Below are 21878 nucleotides of genomic sequence, written 5' to 3'. Positions count from 1 at the left end.
GTACCTCCCACAGCCACAGACATGTTGCGAGACACTCAAACGGCCGCCCCCGGTTGGCATTCGGATAGACCGCTCCACGTCACCCCCTCCCCAGGTATCTATACTGTCCTTCGCAGTCGCCCCGGGGGGGGGCGTGACCCATCGGTGCTGATGCGGGGCGAGGACGAGGTTGTGAGGTGGTAGGGGACGAGTGGGTTGGCCCTGGCTTCGATTTTGCACCACAGATTCATCAATGAAAAGCAATGCAATCAAGTCCCTGCGGGCTGAGCTCTGTGGCTGCTGGTGGATTTTGATCCTGAATTCCATATCACCCACCCCACCTGCTCTATTCATCCTTCTCTCCTTCTGCCTGGCCAAAGCTCTCTGGCCTTGCTTTTTTCTCTTTCTCCCTTTCTCTGACTCGGGTCCATTCCTTTCCAAAAGTGTCTCCTCCTTGTTTGACATCTGATCCTTTCTTCCGTCTGTTCATTCCTTTTGAATTCCTCTTCGGCGCGTGGTGTGCGCGTGTTCGGGTGCCTGCGCTGGTCTCCGCAGGAAAATAGCCAACCATGTCCTGGCAGCCAAAGCTTCGGCCCAAGGGCTTCCCACACAGCATCGATGACTTTACCGTAGCTTCACTGTCGGAGCTGGAACATCGCTCGAGGACAGGCGAGGATAAGCGCGACCAGCGCGTCTTCAGGGTCAAGCGGAAGCATGTCCTCAAGGCGTGTGATCGGTGTCGCGTGAAGAAGACAAAGGTTTGTCTTGCAGATTGCCATTCCAACAAAGACGCTAGTTTATACTTACATATTTTCTTTGTAGTGTGATGGGAAGCAACCATGCAATCGCTGCTCAGTATACAATCATCCATGTCTTTTCAGGGAGAGGAAAGCCACGCAGACCAAAGTCTACTCGCGGGGGTGAGTGCCCATATGTTGGCTATTTGGCATATAAGAAGGAACAAACTGACATGAATGCTGTTTTGGCACCAGATTTGTGGAGATGCTCGAATCACATCATTCCCTTGTCGTCAAGGCATTGCAGAAGCTCTACAAGTTCTGCGTGAACAACGAAGGTTTTCCTGGGGAGCCTCTCGCAGAAGCCCCGGACGGACACCCATTGACCCATGCCATCCTCGACCGGCTAGGTTTGATCAAGCAAGCCGAAGAGAATGCCGACGAGCCAGACGAGGACTCCGAAGACCTGCGGTATCTTCGGCTTCTCTCCACTTCCACCGAATGCAGTGCCACGGCAGAGCCATCTCCTGAACCCGCCACTCCACCGGAACCCTCACCCACTACAATTTCCCGCTCATCGATTTGCAATTCACTTCCAACCCCAATGACGAGCCGTAATAATTCCGCCTGGCATTGGGATATGCAGTCTGTTCAGCCGGCGAATTACTACCCCGATCCGAACTATCAGGACATGATTCCCTTGCAGCGGTCCTCACTTAGTGCTACCGACCTAGGCTCTGGCGATATTTCACCACACATCGAAATTCCGGCAGGGACCTCTGTACCGCACGGCCCCCATCCACATGAACAGCAATCCTTTGCGTACTTCCTGGATGGGAGTTGCAATACTGGCCCGGATGGGCAGCCGAGCGCCAAGACCACGGCAAGACTACATACTGGGATCATGCCTGAGACACATACCCACCAGATGGGCATTTTGCCCAGTGACATGTTGGGCGAATTTCAGTTCCAAGCTCAGGAAACCCCATATTACCCTGGTTTCACTCCGGGCTGGACGTTCCCTGCAGCTTAGTTCGGCTTAGATCGGGGATGGTGAAGTTACTGAACTCGGGCCTGTGCGAGTGGATGGGTGGGTGGATTTTTTTTTAACTTCCTATTTTCTCTTTTCTTTCTTCATATCTTTTGGTGACGGCTGCTGCGCTGCGCAGCATTTCAGCCTTTTTTCTCAATTCTGATCTATATTCCCCCTTTCATCTGGGATGTCTCCCTGATTTTTTCCTGATATCCCCATCCCCCGTTCTGGACTTGCTGCATGGCAGGGAAATGACAAGGGTCACTGAAGATCCCTATACCTCTCGATAATTCCACGTTATACTACGTTGGAGCTCAGAGGGACCCCAATATGCAGAATCACGGGTGTTTTTCCTTTTCGAGTGCAATGCACGAAAGTAGCAATTTTACACATTGGATTGGTGTTTGGGACCCTGAAAGGTTGCTTTGGATTGTTATCTTTTTCTGCCCTTTCTTTCTTCTCTTTTTCGCCCTTCCTGCCTATATTCCACTCCGTTTTCTCCCCTTCCATTCTGGTATCTAGCTACAGATACGAGACATGCGCGATCTAAATTTAGGCACTCTTCTGTTTTCTCCCCAGGTTCAAATCAGGTAGACTGTTTATAGATGGGATTGTACTTATACAGGAAGAGAGAGGAGGGGCCGGGGATATTGGGGGAGGGGGTGTTCGGGACATTCAAACATTCAAACTATACGCAGCCACAATAACATTGGGTGGAATCCCTCAGCATCAGCGCTGAGATCAAAGTGAGAAAGGTTTTTTTTTTTATTTCTGCTCCAATGTAAACTTCATCAATTCACGGCTCGAGCATGTTTTCAAGTTCCACATTCAAAACGCCATGCCAGAGCTCCAAATAGCCTAAATCACGCTAAACCCTTGCCTGCATCCCGCCCGGCTCCAGAAATAGCCCATGGACAAGTGCCTCCCCAGGCCTCAGGACCCAACGCCCAAAGTACAGGATCAGATAAGTACGCATCGCCCTACATCCTGTACATGTGTATCGCCTCCCACCCCCCGTCTCCCTTCCTCGAGAACAAGACCCGCACAGAGCCCAACCTACACTACACCCCTGCATCATCCCAGGCAGCACAATGCGCGCCACCGGTCAGTGCGCTCGTCTTGCCGTTCGTGCGCGGCGTCGTACAGCCTGCGGCGTAAAGACCTGACGCTGCGGGCAGGGATGCGGGAGGACAGATCCTAAACCCGCGCGGGAGCGAGCCGAATGGCCAGGTTTGGTGGGTGGGGAGGGAGATGCAGGATGTGGTTTGAGGGGGAGTTTGTGGGAGGATAAATCAAGTTTTGTACTCCCTTTGGAGGTTTCTATTTCTGAGTGGGTTGTTGGTATGGAACATGGGACATGGGAGCCGAGGGGAAGGCTCTGTGCAGCGTGGAGAAAAGGGTGGAAGAGGATGAAGAGGGAGTAAAAGAGGGCAGACAGACAGAGAAAGAAACAGATGCAAAAGGAGACATGAAAATGGAAGATGACAGCCCGAAGATACACCCGATGAGAAATGGAAGAGTTTCGTGCAATGGCAAACCGGGAGAGCTTTCTGTGACCAGGTAGAAAGCCATGGTAGAAAATAGAAAGGAGAAAAAAAAGATAATGATCAAAAAAGAGACGAAGATCCCAGATCGGAGCTAATCAATCAGACTAGCGTCACACCAGTCCCGAGTACAATCCATCAATCAATACACGCTGGACGTGATCAATCCTCATCCTCCGTCTCTGTGTTGGTGTCGCTGGTATCGCCTACGTCGCCATCAGTGTCACTCTCATCACTAGAGTCCTCGGATGCCTTCCGCGTCTTCTTTGGCGGTTGGCCAGTTTTGAGCGCGTGCATCTGGCCGGCGATGGAGTCTAGAAACAAGGAATTTGATCAGCATTTGGCCCAAAGGGATGCAAAGTAAAGAAATGGAAAAGAAAGATAGACAGGAGGGGTAAAAGCTAAGATGCGCGCAGTAATGAAGTAGATAGGCACTTACCCTCATCCGGTTCGCTGATATCGTCGTCCTCCTCCAGTGCGGCCGCCTTGGCAGGATCGTCGATGTGCAAGGTGATTTCCATCTTAGTGTCCAGGCCCAAGTAGCTATCGCAAACCATGTGCATGACGAAAGTGAAGTCGCCGACCTGGGGAGGTGCTTGGAACTGCATCTTAAGCGTTTGCACATTGAATGTAGGCTTGCCGGCCTCGTCGAGGATCGGCTTATCGAAGGTGGTGAAGGTGAACGGCGGTACGGCCATCTTGCCCTGCTTGGCGTCGGCCAGGAAAATGTGCCAGCGCGGGGAGTGATCACGGGCGAAGTAGGGAGCGTGCGCGAGCGGTGGCTGGACAGTCTCGACCTTGGTCTCAACCTTCTTGCCGTCGACGAGCTTGGTTGCGCGGTTCTTCGCCGGCTTGCGGCCCATCAGAGCATCTAGATCTTCCTCATCTGGGTCGATGTCCTCCAGGTCCAGCTCGTTCACAGCCGGCGCTTCGGTGCATCCAGGAGGGATGAACCGTGCCTTCACGACCAGTTGTACCAGACTGCTTGGGGTGATGACCTTCTCGCCCATGACCTTAAAGAACGCCTTAGAAACTTCCAAGGCAGGCAATTGCCGTGCCACCGAGACGGCGTCGGTGTATTGCTTTTCAGACAGAAGACCGGCACCCACTGTAAGCTTGCGGCGTTCCTCTTCGGTCATTTTCATGAACTTCTGCACGCTGAAGTGCTCCTTGGCATGTTCGCCCTCCACAGACTTGACGACAGCCTCAGTGAAGTTAGGTAGCTGCAAAAGTGGCGAAGAACCGGGGGCCACAGCCTGGATCAAATTTTGAGAAGTTTGGAATGCACCGATAATCGGTCGGAGGTTACCAAATGCCAAAGAGATCGAATTGAACGCTTCTTCCAGAGATAGGGCCATCGGGGCAACTTCATATTTCTCTGCAGATTCCAATTAACTTCAAGTCTCCCTTTTGAAGGATCGAACTACTTTCAACTTACCAGAGTCAAGTGTCTCATCGCCCAGATCAATGCGACCCAGATAAGCCCAGAGCAAAGCCAGGGCCTTCCGACGGGACGAGTTGTCCATTTGCTTAAGAGTCTCGCGGTCCTTGGCAGAAAGAAAAGTTGATTCCTCAGCCAGAACTCTCTTCTCCAGTTTTGCGAGGCCTGATTCAGCACGAGCACCCTTGAGCATCTCGTTGAATTCCTCCCCCGAGGACAGCGCATTGATGATGCCACCATCCGTGATATCTTCCTTGTATTCGCGGAAGATGTTGCCAGCGCTGGCAACAAGAACCCGCTCCTTGGTGTACCGCTGCGAGCCATACCACCACTTGCCGACAATATAAGGCAATAGAACACCCAGCAGGGCACCGTAAACCAGAAGAACGTACTTTCCATTGCCCTCCATCACAATGAGCTTGGGGAGCGCAATACCGATGCTGAAACTCTGCTTTCCGTCGGGGTGACCATATTGAAGGTAGTTGTTGCGGATTTCCTCGTCGGTCAACGCCTTGTACGCCTTGGTAAGCTCCACGAAGCGCTGGTTGAGCGTGTCCATGGTTTCATTCTTGGCGGGGTCGGGGCGAATTTTGTCGGGGTGATAAATGAGCGAGAGACGCTTGAAGTGTCGGGAAATAGCTTTTTCATCAGCACTCTGTGTTTTTTTTCAACTGTCAGTCTGGATTTTCTCGTATTGTCGGTGCTGGCAGCTTCAAGACTCTTGGACTGCAACAAAAGATTCCCACACAACATACCCGTGAGACGCCCAAAATTTCATATGGATCATATACTTTAGCGACCGATCGAGCGGTCACCATGATCAAATACACCATCCATGCCATGACAATGTAGCCGATGATTACTGTGACGATGCGCTTGATGCGGCGCTCCTTGCGCAGTCGCTTGCGCTTCTGCGCCTCGACGAGGTCCGCATGCTGGGGTTTAAAGTCGGATATGATACGAGGGGCAGTGTTTTCCAACTCTTTGAGAGTCCTCAAGTCAGTATTCTGGTACAAGACGCGTCCAATGTCCAGGACCGAGGTGATCTGCAGAGTCTCACCTTTGCTTGGGCGGAGGAGGTTGTAGGTGAGTGGAAGAGTGACCAAGCCGCTCAAGGTCAAGATGAAGAAGGGGAAGAATTGTCCCTATTGATACAGAATGCGTGCATGGTCAGTCTATCTGGTATCTCATCCGAGTGTAGCAGAAATCCATTCGTACCTGTTCATCATAGGTGTAGTCTGATGACATCCTGCGGCGAGTTTAGGGCGACAGCGGTGGCCACCGCGGAATTGAAAGATCGTGAGATGCAGGGCTGGAGGGCCTCAAGGAATAGGCACAAGAGAGAAAATCAAAAGGAAAAGTATGAGACCTAAACAAATTGCACTGGCTGCATGGCCCTCAAGGAATAAAGGAGCGTGGAGAGTATCGCACTTCCTGATCTGGTGATGACCGTGTCCTCAGCGAAGCCCACCGCCTGCCCAGAATGGCGGGCAGGATACCCTGGGCGAAGGCGGTGAACAGAGGACAACATTGCGATTTCCTGATCGGGCGCTAGCTTGCGTATTATTAAAGGGTCTGGTGGACTACCCTATGGTCACGTGCCTGAGATGATCTATCTGATCGAGTGATTTCCGTGGTTTCAACTCGAGTCGAACACAGCAGGAGCGCGTTCGATTAAGGTGATGTAGATATTAGCGCGGAAAATAAGCAACGATTGTTATTTCAAAGGAAAGGTCAATATATGAGAGTAGCAGATAAAGTTTTGGACTGGGAATCTTCAGATGATTTTCCTCTCTTCTGGAAATTTACTACCGCCCGGGTTAGTGGTCTAGGGCAAGGAGAGGAAAGAGTTTCTACGAGAGTACCTGCCAAATCACACCGAGACTCGTAATTTCTAGCTGGATCTTTTCGCATTGCGTAAGTGTACAAAAGTTGAATGAGAGATTATCCATTAATAAATTTCTTGGAGTTTTTGTGTATTGAACATGATAGATTGGGCATACGGAGCAAGTGAGCTATTGGACCAATGAAATTCCACTTTAGGTGCAATAAGTAGCGCTGTTACTTCAAATTACCAGAATAATAATGATGGCAAAATCATGGAAGAGAAGTTGCAGACAGGAAAGATTCAATATAATCCAAGATGGGGCAAGATGCCAAGTAATATTTCGTGTAAATTTTTGTACAGGCTATACGGGCCCTGATTATGAACAGGTCCTCAATATATTCCCTATAAACTGGAGAGAAGTGAAGAATGTAATCCGTCGAATGTCTTCTTTTGCTCCAGTATATCCGCTGCCTCGCTGCCACTTTGCTATGACGAAGCTCAGGTGACAGAACAAGATCCGCGTTCAGGAGATGGGAAAAGCCGTCGCAAACTGCCCTCGCCAGTCCTAGCGGGAACTCAAGCACCCCACTGAGTCATCATCGACCGAGACGACTCAAAGTGAGATACGAACTCAACCACTCCAGGGCTTGGCGGGACAAGGGCGCGGGTGACTCATCCAAGTCGGGGACGCAAAATCCGTCAACCAGGATCCACATGGCCGGGTCAAAGGGGACCAATCCGATCGCCTCCAGGGAGACATCTTCATTGCTTCAAGTCGGGGACCCGGGGGGTCCATGGGATCTGGCGTTCTAATCGGGCTTGTCGGGCTCTCGGCGGGTGGGAATCGGCGGAGGAACTCTGAGAGATTCCTGTGGCCGCATTCGACGGTAGATTTTTTTTCGAGTGTGGTTGTTGCATGAAAATCATAAATCATTGCAGAAGAAAATCATCATCGGTTTTTTTTGAGGAATTTTTATGGGGATTTCCGGCTGGTCAGAGAGAGCGTTCAATCTCCCAGCGTACTGTGTCTTGATCTAGGCAGAGTTAGACAAAGACGATGAATCACCAAAGAGTTGGTAGAAACATCGGGTCACTCACGAATCAATATAGTCGAGCCCACCAAAGTACTCCAGCATGCGGTAGCAGAGGCTCACGTCATCGCCCGGCTCGCCGCCGAACAATCGACATCGCTGTGCCTCGAATCCCTCCCCATCCCACTGCGATGTAGTTTCAGGGATCTTCCAGTCCGTAGACCCATAGTGCCAAGTTGGGGCGGAGGCTGCCAGAACCGGAGATCCAGGTGAAATGCATGCAGTGGCGGAACTTGGATGGACGCAAGAGGTTGGTTGAGGGCTCCAGATTGTTGCTATCACTGCCACAGGAGATCCAGGAGGCGGAATTACAGCAGTCAAGGCAGCTGCAGAGGCTTCGTCAATGGAATTGGCACGGTGTGAACGGGGACGAGTACGGCGTCGGTTATGTCGCTGGCCCATTCTCTTCCCGAGATGCTAGGAGAGGAAGACGGGGTTTCTCTGACGGAGGCAAACAAAGAACTTTTGGGTTTAAAGATGGAGGGGAGTGACCATCACCCCCTTGAAAAGGAAGGACGAGATGAGGTAGCGGATCTTGAAGTGTCAGGGGGGAGGGAGTTCTTTATACAAGGTGCCTGATTGCCCTTTGGGTACCCCAGGAGTATGAGTCGGCGGCAAGTGAGTCACTAGTCACGTAAAAGAAAAAAACAGGCCGACCCACAGTGGAACCACCGTGATTCCGGCAGATCACCTTCTGATCACCTCTGGATCACCTTATGGTTTTCAAAAATGGCGCCAAACCCTGGCGCTAGCGCTTGCGCAAGGCGTGATCAGAGTCATTCTGCGACCCCAACCCATCGCGTGATTTTAGACTTATAAAGTCATAACTTCCTTGGGTATATAGCCAAGAAACGAGGTGCTCGCAACATTGGATGAGGTGCTCGCCTATTCTGCTTTGTTCTGGTCATGACGAATTCTTCAGATTCCTAAGTTTTATTCTTTTTTTTTCACCCTTTTACGATGGGGCCTAGAATGCCTGAAACAGGCTGTGCGCAAGAGAGAAAAAAATGACGCCAGGGCGGAATCTCGGCCAGTCGGGCTCTGACAGCTGCGTGGCTCCGATGCCGGGCAGACTCCATTTTTATTGGCGCCGGGCGCCCTTGGGGGTCCACCATGACGAGAGGTGGGGTGTGATTGGGTCGGATTTAGGGGGCGCCTTGGGGGTTTCGGGGGTGTTGAAGGGGGGTGCCGTGCGGACCGAACGGAGATCACATCAGGCAACGAAAAGAGAAAGAAAAAAAGGGAAAAGTATTTCAATGCACGTTTGGTATTTGATCCGGTTCTAGTCGGTTCTATGTTGTTTTCTCAAGATAAAAAAGAAAAAATAAGCAAAAAACGCAACTAGAAGCAAGCGTCTGGACAAGCCAAAATCAGCACCCAAGGAATCTCGGGGAAGCAGCCCCAACTCCGACCAACAAAACCCTAACAAGCCAACCATCGCATCACCAACTACAACCTAACAACTAAACCAACAGGCACAGCTAATAATAGCCAACAGGGTCAGAGTGGAAAGAGTTAACAAAGTCTCCTACCATGGTCATCAAAAAGGCCTATACCATCCAAGCTCACACACCTTCGCTACTAATTACAGTAACCTAAAAAGGGAAGAGAAGGGCGAAAACAAAAAGAGTAAAGAGTATAGACGATGGCTCATTTCTTTGAGTCGGTGAATTCCAGAATGGTGATATGAATAGAATTGACATTTCTATTAGCGCCCATACCAACCAGTGAATCCTTGAGAGTTCACGCTTCTCAATCAATTTGCAAATCCTCCCACTCCATACTTGCAGGGCCCAAAATCACCTCTCCAATGTTCCAATAATTTGAACACTCCCATGTCTTGACTTCCAATCGTGCCTGTTCCCGTGGTCTACGTGGTCTAGAACTACACATTCCAGGCAGTCGTGCCACCTGTCCCCAATTGGCCCCAATAGACACATTCCAAGACCCTCGCATGCCGTTGCCTTGCCGTCCGTGACTTGCATCTAGGCCGTGTCTCTAGACAGCCTCCCGTGCCCTTCGCTCATTTTCTCCCCTCTTTTTCTCTAGCTGAATTGTCAATCTCTGTTTGTGATTTCGACAGCGCTAGCCTAGAATGCTCACGGGCATCTTCTTAGGGATCTATAAAGTAGCCTTCTTTCACCTCCAGAAGAGGAATCAATCGCTCTTTTGCCTCCCCCTTTCTCAGCGCCGATCCTACCTGTGTGGACCACGTTCATGACATTGTCCATTGCACATTCCATTATTCCACGACTTGAAACAGGCTCGACACGTGGACCCTGTCACAGAAATGCGAACATCTTGATCTCAATACTTTCCCTAGCAGGAGCCTCCACTGTATCCGGGTCCACAAATGCTGTGTGAGGCACTGTCATGCCACCCACTTCTGCTTGCTGGCTATCAAATTGCTTGAAAATGAGGGCCTCCTGCGGTTGCTGGCCACCCAGATAGTACCACTGCTGGCCCGGGTTGAACGCATATTTACCCAGTTCATTCCACCTATCAGGCAGTAACAACCGATTTGCAATCCGGTCTTGCTGCCAATCCAGTGTGCGCCAGTCACAGACAGCCAGCGGGTCGCGCTGCACCGTCTTCAGGGGTCGCCAGACGTTGATGATCAGCACCCGCCCGCCTATCAAGCGAGCCCGCTCGGTGTCATCCCTAATCACCGATGACAGCTGCTGGAGGGCTCCCGCAGGGGTAAAATCGGAGTGCACACTGTGAGCAGGTGCACGGTTATCAGCCAACAGGGCCGCATCCGCCGTGAAGCAGCGCACCCGGTGAGCAAAGGTGATTGTTCGTGTGGCGCCCGTTCTGACATCCAGGGATAGTTAGCGAATAGCAAACAGCACAGTCAATAGGTGGATATCAGCCCACAAAAATGACAGCTCTCTCTCAACGCATGCATGTGCACTTACACTTTCCGCACTAGCTCCTCTGTTTTAGGAATGATGACAGACTCTACGCGTGCTGGGTCGGCCGCACCTTCAATCTCGGGCAGGTCATGCCACACAAACTGAAACCCATTCTGGTCCAAACAGAATTCAGCCTCCTGGCCTCGAACATCTTGCACCTGGACTTGGTGTTTCTGGTCTGGTGCTGTGATCGCCATCATGCAGTCTTTCGGTGAGGCTTTTGTGAAATCCACCACCAGCTGTTGGTCGGGCATCCGGTTCCAGAAAACCAGCTCTGTCTGAACATTTTTAGATATAGCAGCTGCCATGGTGTTCAAGTAATAGCAGAGTAACGAGGAAATATATAGAATGCTCCACTATAGTGAGCACTGCCAAAGAAATACAGCCCCATGTAGCCCGGGGGAGGCCAGGATATTTGAGTCGTGTCGATCTGCAGCAATAAGGAGTACCGGCATGCCTACTATCCGATGCATTGACATAAATCAGTGGGTTTTGCCTGTACATTGCACCACATAGGCTTCGTTGATTGAAAATCATTCCCCTTCTGATACGTGTAAGATGTGTCCCGTTTTCCCCTATGGGTATGGAGTACGAATACGAAGCCGAAGCCGAGCGATCGACGTTGTTCGTATGCGTTCCCACTTTCTGTCTCTTCCGAGTCAATTCATGGCCATTCTAACCTCAACCAATCAGGGATTTGACCCAGTAGCTCCAGGCTTCTTCCTCTACTCTCATTTATCATCAATGCCATCGCATGCTGCGGGCTTTTTTTCGAACCTTGGCATGGATGCTTTGGTTTTCGATACCGAGTGCGATGGCTGTAGTAGTTTTCGCGTTGGCCTTTTTTCTGAACGTTCTTATGTATTGCATAGGGTTTGGAAAATCTGTACTTGCGGAAATGTTTAATAACGGTATCGATCTTGAAATGTGGGAGCGATCTGCGCTACAGATCTACGTGCCGGTCATAGATAATCAGCCCATACAGCTGTATAGATACCCCGAAATCAATGCCGATATATGGGGAGTTCTCGAGACCGAGATGCCATCGTAGGGAGAGTGGCTAGAGGCTGATCATCAAAAGGGACTTTTGACGTTGAGTGGAGGATTTTGCAAAAATCTGCAGATGCCCTTGGTCAATCGATTCTGTTTGTCGAGTAAATGAGCCGTTCTGTTGGTTTTCACTGACTTATGACCATCATCCCTCTAAAGCTATCCTAGATGATTCCGTATCATACATATCATCATACGAGGCCTTGGTTCTTCCAAGCGCTGCTTGTTTAATGTTGCCTGAGTAGTAGATCAAACTGACATCCCCTTGTAGAAGAGTACCCTTGATGGAATATTTGGTGTTTTCTCTCCACGTCAAGAGTGGAGTTTGAGGTTGATTCTAGAGCTAATCCTATGAGAATCGAAAGTAAAGGTACTATAACAATCAGTCAATATGGTGATCTGCTCTTCTACTCAGCCTCTGTGTCTTCACATCGGCCGCATTCCCTGACTGTGTCTTCGTAGCTTTCTCTTCAGCTCCGCCCGCTTGATTTCCTTGCGAGCCGTGGAGGTAGAGGGATTAGGCCCATTCAGAGTCGTATTGTAGATAGCACTGCTATCGAGTACTTCAAAAACGATCGTGCTGTTTCCCTCGCGGTAGTCGCTTGTTGGGGTACCCACAGTGTGGTAGCCGCCGTGCTGCGTAACCTTCCTTTTTCCAGTCGCGATATCCTTCTTCCCGAGCGCTCTCTCAAAGAACTCCAGGGCAGCTAGGGGCTGGTAGAATGGGACTTCATGACCCGACTCGTAAATTCGCACAAAGGCGTACAGGTCGCTTTGCCGAACTTGGCCATGGACAATTCCATCTGACGTGGTTAGATTCACGAATCCCGCCTTCTTGTAACCCGGAGCGTCGATTTCTTCTGCGACAACTTGTCCACCAAGCCAATTGCAGTTAAAGTCACTAGTATCCAAATTAGTCACGATTCCACAGCTCTTAGATAAAACAGAGCTTACGCATCCCCGAAATACATCACGACCTGCACACCCGCCTCCAATAGCTTCTTCATATCCTCGATCGTATGAGACTCACGGTCATCATCTCCTGTGCTGCTGAATCCGTTTCCGACCGTATAGGAATATTCGGAAAAGTTTTGGTATGCACCAATTGCCGCTTGAACCTTGGGGCTATTGAGGTAATCCACGTAGAATTCGTAGGGAAATGGGTCGGGGGTCAATTCGCGCATATCGTACTCATCGCGTCCAGAGTAGTTATCATACATCGATTCCACTTTATTGGCGCAAAAACTATCTGCTGCCGCGCAGATGTCATTTCGGCCTGTAGCATAGCACTCCAGCGTCTGGTCGACACAGTTGCCCTTGCCATAGAGGTTGTTATACCATTCTGCCTTCACCGAAGCGTTGTATGGGTCATAATCATATGTGTTACCGGGGTAAACGGAGAAGTTATAGTAGGCTTGATATTGGATCAGAGGGTCGAACCAGCCATTTCCGATGAGAACTGTCTCAAGCTCAATATTGATGGCACCGGGGATCTTTTTCGAGTTCTGCTCCAGGAAATACTCTGTTCAAAGTTAGCCTTTCTTCGACTATGCATCTCCAAGAACTCAACTCTTACCGTTGAACACGGGGCCATAGTGGCCTCCATAACTCTCCGTAGCAAAATTGAAACCATTCCTTGAGTACTGTGGGAAAGCTCCCATGAACCCTTGCAAAGTCTTCCACATGTTTGGGGCCGCTCCTGCTGTCGAGTTGGGGACCAAGGCTATATCCGACTTGGAGTACGTGCCGCATGTACCGTAAGACTCGGCATAATCAGGACATGTCTCATCTGGCAATTGAATAATATTACCGTCAGAATCCTGATATGCTGGAACAGGAATCGTATATGATAATCCAACCGTAGTCGGCTGGTCAATGAAAAGCTGATGCATTACAGTGAAATTAGTCGAGTTCATGGCCCAGCATGGCATATGAAACTCACCATATTGCTCACGTTACTCCACGAATAAGGGTTGTTGTACACATTGCCGTCATAATCAACTCCGCATGGGCCAAGCTCTTGGAATAATCCAATCATTGAAGATGACCCCGGTCCTCCGTTTATCCAGACAGTGAGAGGGGCCTAAATTGGATGTTGGTCACAGCTCTGTTTAAAGTGTTTTAAAACGCATGAAAACATACATCTTTAGGGTTTCCATTTCGAGTCTCAAAAAACCACCTATATATGTCAGCCGATTGAAACTAGACCGGAAATGCTGGCTTAGTCACTATACGCGATCAAAGCAGAATGTTGATTTTGGCTCGTGTGCTCTTTCGAAGATTGAAACTGAATACATCACCATGCAATGTATCAGGCAAAAATGCTTACCAGAAAATGTGCTGATTATCATCAACATCGGCATAGCCGGAATAGCTCTTGACACTTGCGTCTTGCTCGCAGATTCCAGCCGGAACCTCTTTGTATCGGACATTAATACCAGCATGACCTTCCTTCTTGATCAAATCGGTCGGTGCCGGCACAAATTGAGCTGCAGCATACTGCGCGAACAAAACCGCTGCTACCGACACACTCGTATAGGGCCCCATTTTACCCAATGAAAATTCGATCAGACTGACCAGGCGAGGAGCCCAGGCCCTTTACTGATCTTAAATAAAAACAAACAAAGGACAACCCCGCACGGTTGGGGATCGATCGGCGATTCTATATACCTCCCGTGCATCTCGCTAGGATCAATCCGGAAGGTAGGATCCATAGATTACTCACCGACCTCAACTGCGCCAATTGGACCAGGAAATAATGGGCCTTATCTATGATCCTTTTTCGTCCAATGTAGAAATGACCCCGACGGATCTCCGACTTCTTCGTCAGCCACTCAATATTACCCCTGAACTACAATAGTATTACCTCTTTCCATCTGGTTGAGAATTCTTCCGGCTGTCCTGGATGAATATCAACATCTAAATCAAGCATCTCCAGCCGAATTCTTATTGGAAGATTTACCGCTCCTGCTAAGCTATGTAGCTACTGGGGTAAGGTGGGAATCCCAAACAAGTTTTAGAAACAAGAATCGACCACTATACCCGATAAATGGCAGTCTTTTATCGCACAGGTCCAATCCAAAATCAGGTTTTGTTCGAGAGGGCTCCTGAGACTGGTCTATGGTGCTCATCCCATCGCTCATTGGCGATTTCAAGTTTAATTAGTGGGGGCCCCTGGTAATCTACAGGATTTCCCCTCATGCCCCCCCCCCCCCCCGGCTCCTCTGAGATCCTGTCTTAGCATTCTGTCAGATCTGTATAGGTACAGGGCATTTTTACGCAGCAACGCCAATGCGAGCACTGATATGTGAGTGCCGTTGTGACAGAGTCAGAAGATGTAAAGGTGGTCATATTGGTTATCCTCTAAACTAGCTGAGAAGGTGCCATAGGGTCAGGTGGCCTGGCTTGGAGGGTAACAGCCGTATTAGACAAACTTTTATGATATTATTTGTGAGATAAATTATGCCGCTAACTATTAATCATTTTCTCGTATTTATTGACTATGATACATGTGTATGCATTACGATCATCTCCCAGCGATATTTGAGAAAGGTTTGTCCGCTTATATTTCCCAAGGTCACCCTCAAAATACTAGTATTAACAGGAACCTGGAATCTAAGTTTGAATCATATTAATACAATTATTTTGAAGGGTTATATATACATACACCTAGCATGTTCTTCTATTCGAGCATAGATTGTCTTTCTTAAAATAATAATAATAATAATAATAATAATAATAAACGATGCTTTCCCGTACTTCATCGGGCAAATCAAGTTATCCTTCCTTACGTACGTATTATGCCGTCGGCTACAGTAACCGCTCCCCCGCTTCCCGCCACGAAAAAAAAATCCAGAGAATCAACGATCGCCGATCCACTTCAACCCCTCCATTCTGCTTTCGACTGAGTGCCTACCTTCTCCGGCAAACAAGATCTTCAATATGAGTGACGACGGGAACAGAGTCATAGCAGAGGACGGGGATAAGGTCTCCATCCACTACACGGGCTGGCTCCACGATCCGAAAAGCGCCGATAAGAAGGGCAAGCAGTAAGCTGCACATTACCCCGATGACCGGTGAGGTCGGTATTTGATTTCTGTGGAAACTGACCTAGATCAATAGATTTGATTCTTCGAGGGCGCCTAAGCGTGGCCCTTTGCCCTTCACGCTGGGGGCAGGTCAAGTCATCACAGGTAACCTCTTCATGCTGATTCTATGGGAGGACTCTTATGTTTATTTCTATATCGTTTGGGCTTGCCAATCTTACCACGAACTGGATCGCTAATGTTGTTTGACAAGGCTGGGATAATGCAATCAGGGGCATGGCCGTGGGTGAAACGAAGACAAGATTAGTTATCGAACCGTCAGTTTTCTCCTGGCGAACAAGGCAATTTGAGAATCTACTAACGTTCACTTCTAGGAATGATGCCTATGGCACTGAGTATGTTGAAACGAACTATCTGAATAGTTCTTAATATCGCCACCTCGAGATGTTCTAACATTATCCTTCTACACAGGCGGAAGGGCAAAATTCCACCAAACTCTAGGCTCATCTTGTAAGTCCATCATTATGCAAAATCAATGTCCCCTTTGTTCAAGAACTGAATGATTCACAGTGATATCGAGGTCACGGAGGTCACCAAGGGGAAGAAGTGATTTGATTGAATTGGCGGCCATGCTACTGGTTCTGCAAGATGGAACTAAAGTGAATAAATCAAAGTTAGGAAGGCAATGACTTTTCGTTCCTTTCTTTATTGATTTCAATACAGGGTTCTGATTGTAAAATTGAAAAAAGAAACTAGCCATAATCGTTTTCTGGGAGCTGAAAACGGCTACGCTTCCACCCTTCCTTCCCAGTTGGCGTAGAAACGCGAAAGAACGAGAGCAAGAGTAAATACACGTTTGATTCAATTCGAACTGCTATTTTGTTGATTTTTCAGATAGAGGTATTCGAGAAAAAAAATGCAGTGTATCGATAATAATAAACAAAATAATAGTAGTAAAAAAGTAAATGAATGAGAATGTGATGATGATGGATGGATTGAATGAAGTAGGCAAAATGACAAAAATGAAATGCCTCCAAGCCGATTCGAACGACTGACCTTTGCATTACTAGTGCAACGCTCTACCAACTGAGCTATGGAGGCTTCAGTTGATATGTGGGCCTGAGAACTTGACTATATAAATGTTACCCACTAAGTTTATCTTGAGTAATCATCCTCTTATGGACTGGACCGATATTTTGGAGTTCTCTTCTGTTGTGTCAAGCTTAGCTCTTACAACATTGGCTTGAAGCTATGAGTGGTGACTCGTCATATAACCATCGCTCGTGGGAGAAAGGTAAATTGATCCCTTTAGGTGGTAGATGTAATCCGAATATATATAATATAACCTACTATGATTGACTATGTCCAATGGGCTTATCCTCGACCCTCTCAACGAGAATACGAATATATCCCCCCCCCCCCCAAAAACCAAATCCCTACCTTTTCCTATCGAAGGTTGAAATCCGGGTCAACATAGACAAAAAAAAAGCACCGAAATACGACCAACTTGGATGGGTGAGATTGGCTGCTTCAGTAGGAGAAGCTGTAGTAAATACATTACACCCATGACCCGAGGTTGCATATACGACTCCTCCATCTGTATGACAGCCACTGATACCATCAAGAAGACTAATCCGAGATACCCATAGGGTGTTCCATTTATAATATGATATACCTATTGACCCTGAATATCTACCCTTTGCATGGAAGCTTGAATTATGGCAAGCATTTCTTCTCCCTTGGGAGCAGTTGTGAGGTTTTCATAGCCATTCGCGGTTACCAAAATATCATCTTCGATGCGCACACCACCGATATGGACATACTTCTCAGCAACATCAAAGTCAATGTATCGAGCGAGTGGTTGCTTGCGAGCATTCGCGAGAGCCAGAGATGAAAAGTAGAGGCCCGGCTCCACGGTCACGACCATACCTTCCTCCAACAATGGAGCAGACATTGTGCAGGGTGCAAGACACACCGCAGGATTTAGAACGGCCCCGTATTGGTCGTGATCAAAGTCGGGATGCAGCGCCATGATGGAGGATTCTGATACATCGTGTACTTCGAGGCCAACGTGATGGCCAAGACCGTGGGGGAAAAGACCTTCGATGCACCCGATGCACGAATCTCAGAATGGGAGCCGCCTTTCAAAACCCCCAAGGCGAGGAGCCCATCAATGGCGATATCGTGAGCCAAATCATGCAGAGATAAGAAGCGAGTGCCCCGTCGAATTCTTTTAATACACTCCTCTTGCATAAGCTCAACTAGATGATAGATGTCCGCAGTGTATTTGCTGGGCCACTGACTAGATAGAGGGAATGTTCGTGTCACGTCGCTGGCATAGCAGTTCCACTCTGCGCCAGCATCCAGACAGACAAGAGGCTTTTTACTGAGAGATTCATTATTTCGGGCGTAATGTAGAACCGCCGCGTTCGGCCCCGACGCCGCGATAATCTGATATGCCTGATTCCGAGCTCCGTGTGAGATGCAAGTATCAAGGAATAGGCCTTCAATCTGGGACTCATTAGACATCTCGGTAATACTCTCCAGAATTTTCCGGTGCGCAAGCCCAGAGACTTTATTAGCCTGGCGGATCATGCGAATTTCATGTTCATCCTTGACACCCCGCGCGGCATCCATAGCTGGCATAAGCTGCTTAGTGTCTAGCGGGAGCTCTGCAGGCAACCCTGTGGGAGTCTCCGATTCATGTACCATGTAAAGCAAGCTGTTCTGGACCCGTTCGATCAACCATGATTCTAACTCTGCCCTGAGAGATGACTGATATAGAACTCGATCGACATCATAGCGATCCTGCGCATCCTCACGCGATAAAGTTGGGCCCATCCAGATCGCTTGATGAAGGTCGAAATCCGGCACATACAGGGTCAAGGTATCAAATCCAACATCGTACGTGAGAGTGCAGTCAGGCTCATCCACGCCACTAAGGTAGTAGAAATATCGACGTTGTCGGAACGGGCGTGATTGGTCCGAGTCGCGCCAGTTGATTGTGGGCTGACCGGCGAGAAATATCAAGCCGTGGGAAATTCCGAGTTTGCGGGCAACTTTGCGGGCATGTTGTTTGGCTGGGGAGGCACAAGGAAACAATCCGGATCAGCTTCGCGTCGATAAGATCGGACGGTCGGGCTTCCGCAGACCAGGAAAGGCGGATTGCTGGAGGGCGCCAAAGGAGTCGCGATAGTTGGTTGACCTTGCGGAATGCCCCTGAACCTGGGCGAAAAGGAGGTGAGACGTACCTGGGTATTTATCGCAGGAGGTGCCTGAGACAGCAAGACGAATCCGATAGGCGTCAACGGAGTTGATGATGACATCGACTCCAGGCGGGCCTGCCAAGGAGTCGAGGGAAGCGCCGGAGGGCTTCGCACGCATTGTCTGATTACGGCACAAGAAATGAACACTAAATGCCAAATGAGAGGGGTCGCCCCGAGCCACGCAAGGAGCCACGAGGAGAAGAGGGAGGGGGAAAAGGGCGAGAGGCGAGAGGAGAGTGGAGAGAAGGAGGCTTATCCTGAGTAGGGATGGCCCGTCTGTACGACCCCCTCGGATACCGCCATTCCAGATGACAGGTTCAGTATGGGTCCCAGGGCGCGGGCTGCACCAACGAACTTAGAGAGAAGGACACATCCGATCCACGATCCTGGGTCTGCAGGAGGAAAAGGAGTCCAAATTCAATGGACTGGACCTTGCAGGTAGCGCGCGCCCAAGAGTAGATAAATCGGTTGGAGTCACATCGTTGGGTTGGGAAAGTGGTAAGTTGTGCCGGAAGCGTCTTAGATAACCCCGGGCGCTTTTATCCGCCCGCGCCCACTTGATCTCACTTGATCTGCTTCGACCATCACCGCCTCAACCGCCTTCTCTCTCTCTCTCTCTTGATCTCCCCCTCTACCCTCCTCGCACATTCTCTTCCTCTCTTTTTGGCATAGATCGTGGTGACTATATCGCCTCTCTCATTCTTCGTCAGTCAATGAACGATGCAGAGCCTTGAGGCATCGGGCCCCGATGCGCTCGCTGGCCTTCCCTCTACGCTGAGAACGGTGATAGGCGGCAGCCCGACGTCACCGCTCGGGCTCGCCGTCACTGAGACCGTCCCAACCGTGGTCCAAACCGCATCCTCCCTGTCTCGACAACAGATACAAGAGAATTTACAGCATGTCATTTCAAGTCTTTCCTCCGACGATGGTGGTGAACGCCTTCTTGCCGCCGGTGGCAACTCGTCCGGCTCGACCGGGAAAGGCATCTTAATCGGTATTCTCTCTGCTTTTGGCTCGGCGGCTGTTGCATTCATCGTCCTTGCGATTTTCTTTTTCTTCAAATATACTCGCCGCGGGCGCATAATGCTCGACCGCATTGGTCGTCCGGGTGAATATGATGACGAACAAGCATTTGCGCGCGAAGAGGAGGCAGCGTTGGAGACGATGGATGATCTGACACGGTCAGAATACCTGCGAGCAAAAGGTAAACACTTTCTTCTGGCCTGGAATATTGCGGGCCTTGGGTTACCTTGTTGTTCTTACTGATCTTTTTCATGTAGCATTTGTCCAAGCCAATCCCCCAGAGTCCATGCAAACCGATATCTCGTTATCACAGTTCCTTGCCATCCAAGAGAAGGGCGTCTCCGCATGGGAATTTCAGCCCGAACTCGAAATCGCCAACTGTTTCGTGGAAGGTCGTACAGAGATCGAGTTTTTCGATTCTGAATGTAGTGTCCAGACCAATCTGCCCATTCCCAAGCAGAATGAGGTCTACTACTGGGAAGCCAAGATCTACGATAAGCCCGAGTCCACAATGATTGGTGTCGGTCTTACCACCAAGCCATATCCTCTTTTCCGAATGCCTGGTATGTTACTAATATTCCGTTCCAGCATGAGTGATGACTGGGGGAGTTGGTTCGGTCCGCTAATTGCTCTAGGCTTCCACAAAACCTCCGTTGCCTATCAATCATCTGGCCATCGCCGACACAACCAGCCATTCATCCCGACTTCATATGGTCCTCCACTTCTCCAAGGCGATGTGATCGGCGTCGGTTACCGCCCGCGATCAGGTACAATATTCTTTACCCGCAACGGCAAGAAGCTTGAAGATGTCGTCCACAACTACCGCACTCAAAACCTGTTCCCCACGGTTGGCGCCAACGGTCCCTGCAGCGTCCACGTTAATTTCGGCCAAATGGGGTTTGTGTTCATTGAGGCTAATGTGAAGAAATGGGGTCTGGCCCCCATGACGGGCAGCCTCGCACCGCCGCCACCGTATGGAAGCGAGCAAGGCAGTATTTTGTTGGAGTCAGGCCGAGAAAGCGCGGCTCAGATTTCACAGCGGGTCTATCAGACTCACACTGCAAGAAGCTCCAGTGTCGGGATTTCGCCGGCGGTCAGCCCCGGTCCAATTCGATCGCCAACCGATATCTCCCTTGCTCAACTCGCTCATATTCCTTCTAACGAAGATGCTGGCGAGGGCTCCAGCCGTATTGCGGTCGACGAAGCTCCCTTGCCTGGGGAGCCAGATGAGCATGGGATTCTTCCTCCAGAGTATTCCAGCCCGGGAAGCAGCCGCAGAGGAAGCGATGCGTCTTTAGAATTTCCCCCATCTCGTGCCTCTGCACAAGCCAGGCCCCCTCCGGATAACTCGGCCGAGCCGGACTCTCAAAACTTGCCGAGTTATCAAGCCGTGATTGATCGAGAATTGAATGATTATCATTAAAGCAACACCTCAACTCGCCCAACACCCCGCCTTTTTTTTTGATATGTCCTCGCTTTGAACATAAATACCCTGGCATGGTCTATCCAATGGTTTTGAACAGGACTTAACTCTCACTCAAATTATCACTTCTTTGACGTTCTTACTAGCGAGTCCACGGATGGCGTTACAGCAACTTGGGAGGACTGGTTGATAGGATTTATCTTTTTGTCTTCTTTTTTTCTCTCCCCGGAATTTTTCTTTTTGGTCTGGAATGGAGTGGGTTTCATGTTGTCAATGGACCATGTAATCCATGGAATCCAAACGAAGTCATGTGTAAGGGCTGCAGTCTCTGTCTTTTTCTTCTTCTTTGTTGTCTCTCCATCTTTCGCTCTCTCCTGCTCTTGTTATATCCCCGTTGTCGTAAGCAGGCCTGTACATTGTGTCATCTACCGCGCGTTCCTATACTCCAGAGAAGTCTCTGCTACCCACGCATTTAGCACTAGCAACTATTCAATCTTGCTAT

At 49.5% G+C, this 21878-nt stretch overlaps 8 protein-coding genes across 8 annotated transcripts; 3 read left to right on the top strand and 5 right to left on the bottom strand.

Moving 5' to 3' along the window:
* Positions 1–548: 548 nt before the first annotated feature.
* Positions 549–1749, top strand: N7462_005918 (Zn(II)2Cys6 transcription factor domain-containing protein; the record flags this gene model as incomplete). Its single annotated transcript, XM_057077636.1, has 3 exons — positions 549–737; positions 802–899; positions 972–1749. 3 exons carry the CDS (start codon positions 549–551, stop codon positions 1747–1749), a joined length of 1065 nt encoding a protein of 354 aa, XP_056933216.1.
* Positions 1750–3455: 1706 nt separating this feature from the next.
* Positions 3456–5982, bottom strand: N7462_005917 (J domain-containing protein; the record flags this gene model as incomplete). The annotated part of the gene is made up of 5 exons (XM_057077635.1): positions 3456–3607; positions 3733–4671; positions 4732–5389; positions 5490–5879; positions 5953–5982. The coding sequence occupies 5 exons, from the start codon at positions 5980–5982 to the stop codon at positions 3456–3458; spliced, it is 2169 nt and encodes a 722-aa protein (XP_056933215.1).
* Positions 5983–7568: 1586 nt separating this feature from the next.
* Positions 7569–8055, bottom strand: N7462_005916 (uncharacterized protein; the record flags this gene model as incomplete). Its single annotated transcript, XM_057077634.1, has 2 exons — positions 7569–7596; positions 7661–8055. The coding sequence occupies 2 exons, from the start codon at positions 8053–8055 to the stop codon at positions 7569–7571; spliced, it is 423 nt and encodes a 140-aa protein (XP_056933214.1).
* Positions 8056–9935: 1880 nt separating this feature from the next.
* Positions 9936–10876, bottom strand: N7462_005915 (uncharacterized protein; the record flags this gene model as incomplete). Its single annotated transcript, XM_057077633.1, has 2 exons — positions 9936–10467; positions 10572–10876. 2 exons carry the CDS (start codon positions 10874–10876, stop codon positions 9936–9938), a joined length of 837 nt encoding a protein of 278 aa, XP_056933213.1.
* A 1168-nt stretch (positions 10877–12044) lies between these two features.
* N7462_005914 (uncharacterized protein) lies at positions 12045–14165 on the bottom strand (the record flags this gene model as incomplete). The annotated part of the gene is made up of 6 exons (XM_057077632.1): positions 12045–12519; positions 12573–13140; positions 13195–13501; positions 13561–13701; positions 13761–13797; positions 13948–14165. The coding sequence occupies 6 exons, from the start codon at positions 14163–14165 to the stop codon at positions 12045–12047; spliced, it is 1746 nt and encodes a 581-aa protein (XP_056933212.1).
* A 1395-nt stretch (positions 14166–15560) lies between these two features.
* On the top strand, positions 15561–16274 carry N7462_005913 (uncharacterized protein; the record flags this gene model as incomplete). The annotated part of the gene is made up of 4 exons (XM_057077631.1): positions 15561–15667; positions 16039–16059; positions 16136–16174; positions 16235–16274. 4 exons carry the CDS (start codon positions 15561–15563, stop codon positions 16272–16274), a joined length of 207 nt encoding a protein of 68 aa, XP_056933211.1.
* A 1065-nt stretch (positions 16275–17339) lies between these two features.
* N7462_005912 (aminopeptidase P family protein) lies at positions 17340–19048 on the bottom strand (the record flags this gene model as incomplete). The annotated part of the gene is made up of 3 exons (XM_057077630.1): positions 17340–17707; positions 17776–18744; positions 18817–19048. 3 exons carry the CDS (start codon positions 19046–19048, stop codon positions 17340–17342), a joined length of 1569 nt encoding a protein of 522 aa, XP_056933210.1.
* Positions 19049–19650: 602 nt separating this feature from the next.
* On the top strand, positions 19651–21376 carry N7462_005911 (SPla/RYanodine receptor SPRY; the record flags this gene model as incomplete). The annotated part of the gene is made up of 3 exons (XM_057077629.1): positions 19651–20134; positions 20211–20516; positions 20589–21376. The coding sequence occupies 3 exons, from the start codon at positions 19651–19653 to the stop codon at positions 21374–21376; spliced, it is 1578 nt and encodes a 525-aa protein (XP_056933209.1).
* Positions 21377–21878: the final 502 nt, after the last annotated feature.

The sequence above is a fragment of the Penicillium macrosclerotiorum genome, assembly GCF_028827735.1.
Source record: "Penicillium macrosclerotiorum strain IBT 26536 chromosome Unknown utg000006l_segment0_segment0, whole genome shotgun sequence".
NCBI classification, from domain to species: domain Eukaryota; kingdom Fungi; phylum Ascomycota; class Eurotiomycetes; order Eurotiales; family Aspergillaceae; genus Penicillium; species Penicillium macrosclerotiorum.
This window is presented reverse-complemented; position numbering and strand designations above follow the sequence as displayed.